Consider the following 7,788-nt stretch of genomic DNA (forward strand, 5'->3'; position numbering starts at 1 on the left):
CGAGAAGGCCCTCTGCCTGGTTCCCTGTAGCTTTGCTTCTCGCAATGAGGGAACCGCCCGAAGGCCCTCGGCGCTGGACCTCAGCGTCCGGGCAGAATGATGGGGGTGGAGACGCTCCTTCAGGTATACTGGGCCGAGGCCGTTTAGGGCTTTAAAGGTCAGCACCAACACTTTGAATTGTGCTCGGAAACGTACTAGGAGCCAATGTAGGTCTTTCAAGACCGGTGTTATATGGTCTCGGCAGCCGCCCCCAGTCACCAGTCTAGCTGCCGCGTTCTGGATTAGTTGTAGTTTCCGAGTCACCTTTAAAGGTAGCCCCACGTAGAGTGCATTGCAGTAGTCCAAGCGGGAGATAACCAGAGCATGCACCACTCTGGCGAGACAGTCCGCAGGCAGATAGGGTCTCAGCCTACGTACCAGATGGAGCTGGTAAACAGCTGCCCTGGACACAGATTTGACCTGTGCCTCCATGGACAGCTGTGAGTCCAAAATGACTCCCAGGCTGCGCACCTGGTCCTTCAGGGGCACAGTTACCCCATTCAGGACCAGGGAATCCTCCACACCTGCCCGCCTCCTGTCCCCCAAAAACAGTACTTCTGTTAAAATCTAGCCCAGTTGAGTAGCTTACACTTAATTTATGCCACAATCAATTGTGATCTGCTTTTAGTTCCCTGACGAGTCCCAACAGTTCAGAATTGCTCAAAGAAAATGTCCGGAAATTGTAGCACTGAAAGCAAACAGAAAAACAAGGTGAAGGCATATCAGCAAGTTGAATATTGACCCACGACTGACCAGAGCCTTGCACCGCAGTGATGAAAAATGTGCATTTTTTACCAGGGAGCCCTGGTAATTGAGAGGGGAATGGCATGTATAATCCTGTGGCCAATCAGGCAGCAATGATGGTTTTGCTGCTAACTCCTGGATATCCCTGGAACAAGAACAATTGTAGAGATTGTGACCAGCTTTCAAGCTCCGCAGACGCATGAGATGATTGCTGGGAAGCTGTGAGATGTGGTTTTGATCAAGACTGAGGACCTGCAAACTAGGAAGCCTGTCGAGTGAGGGAACAGTTTGCAGCCTGTTTTTGGACAGGTAGAGCTCTTTCAAGGCAGGGAGTAAGAAGTCAAGGGTAAAAATGTTATTGGCACTCAGGTCCAATATCTCAATGTTGGGTGGCAGAGAGCTGCCTATTTCCTCTAACCCTGTACTGGACAAATTAAAAATATGAAGCGAATGTGGCCACGTGCAGGAGGAGGAAAAGACTCGGGGCTGAAAGTTATTCTGACTTAGGTCTAAGTGAGTGAGCATCTTGAGATGGCCAAGAGTCTTGCACACAGTCTCAAAAGAGGTCAGATTGTTGTGGTGGAGTTTTAAGATTTGGAGTTGCGGGAAAACCCCTTTGCAGAATGTTGACTTCATGGTTTGGTCCTGGAAATTGTTTCCCGAAACATCCAGTAAATGCAACCCTGTGAACATCTTGCTAATTGCGCACGGGACAGATGTGACTTGTGACTCTGTAACAGTCAGATTCTGCAGGGTCTCCAGCCACCTTCTCAGGCGGGACATGTTCAGTCTGTCGTCCAGGGGGGCAGCCGTCACTTTGTGAAAGCGCAAGGAAGAAACCTTCAGGTCCCCCCACCAACCTGGGAGGCTCCAGTCAGCAGCTCCAAAGAAAGTACAGTTTACAAATTCAAGTTCTGAGACCTGAGTGTAGGAAAGAAAGTGCAGGGACCCTGGCACGAGAACCTCTGGCACAATGAGGTCTGAAAATATGAGCTTGCGAACTAGCAGGGCCTGCAGAATGTCAATTAACTGTGAGTTTGGCTTGATTCCAGAAAAACCTGCAAATTGTTCCAGATTTCCTCCTCGAAGCTCATATGTGGTGGCTGGAAGGCACTGAATGAAGTTATTCGCCTCTAGTGAACAAACACAGTGACGTAGGGACTCTGTAAAGTTACAGTTGGCTTTCGCTTTGGGGAGTTCCAGTCCCAGGAGAAGGGAGAACACAAAGGCCTGAGTTCTGAGCATGATGCAAACCCTGAAAAGAGAAAAGCCACAGTTGTTGTTTTTTAAAATATTTTTTTTGTTAAAGATTTTATTGGTTTACAAAAGCACATGCCAGAAAAGTCATAGTTAAATCACAACATTATTTCCTAAAGTGTCAGCAACCATCTGAATGCTGCAGGATTTGACAGATCACATGGGAAGTCAGTGGGAACAACATACACCAAGTAATGCCACACACCTCTGAGGTTTTGTCTATTTTATCATCCTGGATTCCTTTTTTTTTAATAATATTTATTAAAGTTTTGAAAGTTACAGAAAGGAAAAAGAAAAAGAATTAAACATAACATAACCATACAATACAATACAAAAACAAAAATATTACATATACATAACAAAAATTTTAAAAAAACAATTAAAAAAAAGAAAAGAAACACAAACTATACTTTCAATGTTATTAACTTTCTTTTACTTGTTTCAGCGACCTCCTCACACTTCCCTTTTTTTGTATTCCACTTCGATTAATTGTTTCAGCAAATCCTTTCCATCTTCCTCAATTTTCTGTCCTATCATTTAACTTAACAAATTCTAACATTATTTTTTTCTTTAATCCAATTACAATCTATTATACTTAATTCTTTATAACATTTCTGCTAAAGCCATGTAACTTTATTCCAACATCTTTCTAACATTCCTTAATTTTACAATATTTCTGTAGATAATCTTTAAATTTCTTCCAATCTTCTTCCACCGACTCTTCTCCCTGGTCTTGGATTCTGCCAGTTACTTCCGCCAATTCCATGTAGTCCATCACCTTCATCTGCCATTCTTCCCGGGTGGGTAGATCTTGTGTCTTCCAGTACTTTGCAATAAGTATTCTTGCTTCTGCTGTAGCATACATAAAGAAAGTTCTATCCTTCTTTGGCACCAATTGGCCGACCATGCCCAGGAGAAAGGCCTCTGGTTTCTTCAAAAAAGTATATTTAAATACCTTTTTCATTTCATTATAAATCATTTCCCAGAAAGTCTTAATCCTTGGGCATGTCCACCAAAGGTGGAAGAATGTGCCTTCGGTCTCTTTACATTTCCAACATTTATTATCGGGCAAATGGTAAATTTTTGCAAGCTTGACTGGTGTCATGTACCACCTGTAAATCATTTTCATTAAATTCTCTCTTAAGGCATTACATGCCGTAAATTTCATACCTGTGGTCCATAACTGTTCCCAGTCAGCCATCATAATATTATGTCCAACATCTTGTGCCCATTTAATCATAGCTGATTTTACCATTTCATCCTGAGTGTTCCATTTCAACAGCAAGTTATACATTCTTGACAAGTTCTTACTTTTGGATCATCCTGGATTCCTTTGCTAGTGGGGATGGGAGAGGTAGCATGGCACCTGAGAGCCTCAAATGCCTCTTCCCTCTAGAAACTATATATATATATAGTTTATAGAGGGAAGAGGCATTTGACATATTTTTATATAATTTTTATTGATACACAAGAAAAAAGAAAAAACACAAAAACACAAGTTACACACAGTAATAACCATAGACACATAATTTTCTTAACAAACAATAAAACATATATTGGTCTTAACACTAAAGACCCAACCTCCCGTCTATTCCATATTTCAATTTCATATTACTTATTGCCAATACATACTTTTATCATAATTAAACTTTTTCTTAATATATCTAATTTCTTATATCTACCTTGCAACTATTACTGAAGTTCCTTGAATGCTGCTACAGAATTTAAACAACTATATTTATTTTTCAAATATTCTTTGAAAACCTCCCATTTTGAAACAAATTCCTGTTTTGATTTATTCTTTATTTTTTCTGATAGAATTTAGCATATTCTGTCAGCTTTTGGATCCAATCTTGTATAGAGGGGATTTCATTACTCTTCCATTTTGCCGCGATCAGAACTCTTGCTGCCACCGTCGCAGATAAAAAGATACCCTTCCATCCCTTTAGAAACTATAATGGAGACACAGCGCAGGTTTGGCCTTGTGATGCTACTTGCGCCACTATGCCAGTTTCCACTCCTGGCTCAGCCCCACCTGCATTTCCAGCCCAAACAGACACCTCACAGGCTCACATCATGTGAAATAGTGGTGTGTGCAAAAACTTCCCTCACACAGAAAACTACCATCCCAGGGAGAAGCTAGAGCCCTTTGTCCTGATAGACAAGTTTTCTATGTACAATGATTATTTGATTTTATTTTCTGCATGGAAAGGCATTCAGTCTCATGAAGTGCCACCTGCAGTCAGAAATGGGACATTTGTCTCAGTAAGAGGGTAGGCAAGGAAACTGCTGCTCACTACTTAACAAAACAAACAGGAGATGGGTTTTGTTGTTTGTGAGCAATGAGGAGATGGAGAGAGGAGAGGATCTTTTCCTTCAATACTTTCAATTAAAGAGAGAAGGGACACGGCCCTGTCCGTCTTACTTCAAATAACACATAGCCAAGGAAACACTCCTAACAAGCCTATTGTTGAGAGAAATGTGACACAAATGACACTCTTGTGCTACAACGATGTTGGTTTATGGTTGCATTCAGTGATGTGGGACACAAAATTTTCCAGGGCTTAATTTTTCTGCAGAAAAGTTTACATTTCATAAGTTCTTTAATAACAATGGGTGCCACTTGCAACTAAATATTAGACAAGCTTGACACTATCAAAGTTCATAGCTTTCTTCACTAAATACAGTACAAGTAAAAGTAAGCATGCTAAATGAAATCACTCTCTAAGGGCATTAGATAATCACTATATGCAAATCACCCTATTTGCATGTGCAATTTTTCCTGGAAGACCCACACCACTGACTATGTATAGTTCATCCTTAGAAAATAATAATGTTCGTGTCTGGGGTTTTTTTGTGGGTTTTTTTTGCATTCTGCCAGTTATAGCGCTCTCCTGGAACTGAAATCTATTTAATTATTGCTATGTTCAGAAGTAGGTCGCAAAGCTAAAATAGAACTGGAAAGTAGTGTAGCGTATGAGATGACATTTGTTTATCAGCAAGGTATGTCAGAATCACAAAATGCTTTTGCATACTTAGCTGGAAGAATGCTACCACTGTACACGGCGGGCGAGTGGCGGGGCTTACTTCTGAAAATACGTGGATAATACGTACAGGATTGTGCTGTACATGTGCCAGAGTGGCCCTCTAGTGCTTGAGAGGAGAAAAATGGCATTTCAACAACAAAGCTAAAAGTCACCTACCAACTGCTCTGGAAGTTGAGACTCGTTTCTGCCACAGATCTGCCACAGATACCCTTCTGCTCCTTTCCACACACAACACGTTGTCTTAGGAACTGTCCCGTTGTGTTCAGTAGCAGCAAAGGGTCAGATATTACTCAGTTTTAATTTTCCAGCTGAGTTCTTCCTCCCAACTTGCTTCTAGTTATTTTAGCAGAATTTCACAAGCCTTTTGAGGAACTTCCAACACAGGAAGATTACATAACAAAGAGCTCCAAATTGGGAAATAGTGAATCGGAAAGTGATCTCGACTTTCAAGTTCATTTCCGAAAAATAACAGGCAGAAGGCATTATTGTCAAAAGTAGCCCAGCAGCTACAATTGTTTTACTAATTCCACATGTCCATCCTGCACAGACTTCCTGAAAGTCAGGCTAGCTCCCGGACAGAGGATGGTATTTGTTAGTATTCCAGCCATCACCTTACAGAAAAACAAGATAAGTAGACCAGACTACTCAACCCCAGGCTGGCTCCTATTCAGAGCAGACAGCATGTGGTTATTGTGGTACGAAAAGCAAACAGTGAAATCGCATTCCTGAGTGCTGCTTTGTACTGGATTTTAGGCTGTCCTGTGCTAATTTTGATGTTGGTGGTACGGTACTGATAACGTTCTGATAGTGCTTTTAAGCTTATTTTTGTTTACATTTTTACCAATTTGTATGCTTTGTATATAAAACTCATGCAAATTCATGAGGATCTATGTAAATAATACTAGATCTGGTTTTTTTATCAAGGCCCATAAAGGTTAATAAATGTAATTCAGTAACATGGAGGGAATGCCAAAATACAAGCAGGCACTTGTAGCATACAAATTGTGAGTGACTATACATGCAATGAATATGCATTTTCTGTTGAATTGATGGCAACCAGTTCCATCATGTTCCCTTCATAGATAAGGAGGGAGCGGGGAATGGACAGACTTGAATTTCCAGTTTCAACAGACCTGTGGGGTTTTTTTTAATCTTCTGGGGTGGGGAAGTGAGCTGTCCACATAAATCAATTAATTTTAGGCTAGCATGACCACAAAGAAACTAAAAGAAACAACCAAGGATGTGGTTTTGTTCTTTCTCACTTATCTATTCATGTGTGTTAAAAAAATTAATATGGTTGTTTTGTTTTTTTTACCATTTAATCTGCATTGTCCAAGAAGGTATTTTGCTTCCTGAGGTGAAGGAAAAATGTTGTCCTAGTAGACACAGCTACTAAATTTCACATCAACACTGGCAAAAAGGGCAGCACACATGAAGGCAGCAAGTTTGTTCAGGGGTCACTGGGCAGGCAATGGGGCACCCAGTTCTCTCCCCCTCAGACACCTCACAACTGTACATTGCCCAGCATCTGTGCCTGAGGCAGCCACTTCACTCTGCCTACTGTCAAGGCTGGCCCTGCAGTGGAGCACAAGGCTTCTGCATGCAGTTGGCTGCTGGGTTTGGCCTGATGTTATTAGCCAATCATGGGGACGTGGGTGGCGCTGTGGGTTAAACCACAGAGCCTAGGACTTGCCAATCAGAAGGTCAGCGGTTCGAATCCCCACGACGGGGTGAGCTCCCGTTGCTCGGTCCCTGCTCCTGCCAACCTAGCAGTTTGAAAGCACGTCAAAGTGCAAGTAGATAAATAGGTACCGCTTTGGCGGGAAGGTAAATGGTGTTTCCGTGTGCTGCTCTGGTTCGCCAGAAGCGGCTTAGTCATGCTGGCCACATGACCCGGAAACTGTACACTGGCTTCCTCGGCCAATAAAGCGAGATGAGTCGGTCACTACTGGACCTAATGGTCAGGAGTCCCTTTACCTTTACTGTTAGCCAATCAGGTTCTTGATCACCAAATATATACTGATTTCGCCAGCTTTCATCATGTCATGGTTGATGTACCTGATTGTCCTAAAAAGGGATTTTATACAGCCAGTGACCACTGGTATTTTTTGTTAGCGATGCAAGAGAAGACAGACACAAAATGCCTTTGTGATGCTTTATTCATCTTATGATAAATACAACTCTTATAAGCAATACTTCGATACACACACATTATTCTAATAATTATTGATTATAATTGATTATAATCAATCCTATCAACTGGTTGATCAAGCCAATGAGCTGGTAGGAATTACACTAAACCAGCAGTTGCTGAGGTTAGATAACGTGGGGTCCCTTTTCAAATGTGTACTGTCTATGTGTATATCCTAATGGTGAACACTGGACTTTGTATATGATTTTTATCAAAATGCCTTGCTAAGGCCGGTGCAGATCCACGAGCTGCTCTAGTGTGGATAAGCCCTCAGCCTTCTAATTCTACTTACTATCAACAGTCAAAACGTTATGTTTCAGTTAACCTAAGCTATTTTAGCCATTTCACCATCGAAATTCCCCTCTTCTATGCTAATATAAGGGGGACGCAGGTGGCGCTGTGGGTTAAAGCCTCAGCGCCTAGGACTTGCCTATTGAAAGGTCGGTGGTTCGAATCCCTGCGGCGGGGTGCGCTCCCGCTGCTCGGTCCCAGCGCCTGCCAACCTAGCAG

The 7,788-nt window shown here is 42.0% G+C and overlaps 1 protein-coding gene across 1 annotated transcript; it reads right to left on the bottom strand.

Moving 5' to 3' along the window:
- Positions 1–620: 620 nt before the first annotated feature.
- On the bottom strand, positions 621–5,478 carry CD14 (CD14 molecule). Its single transcript, XM_079983616.1, has 2 exons — positions 5,244–5,478; positions 621–2,038 (listed from the first exon to the last, which is right to left on the bottom strand). The coding sequence occupies exon 2, from the start codon at positions 2,026–2,028 to the stop codon at positions 700–702; it is 1,329 nt and encodes a 442-aa protein (XP_079839742.1). The 5' UTR covers positions 2,029–2,038; positions 5,244–5,478; the 3' UTR covers positions 621–699.
- Positions 5,479–7,788: the final 2,310 nt, after the last annotated feature.

Source organism: Podarcis cretensis, assembly GCF_951804945.1.
Source record: "Podarcis cretensis genome assembly, chromosome: 7".
NCBI classification, from domain to species: domain Eukaryota; kingdom Metazoa; phylum Chordata; class Lepidosauria; order Squamata; family Lacertidae; genus Podarcis; species Podarcis cretensis.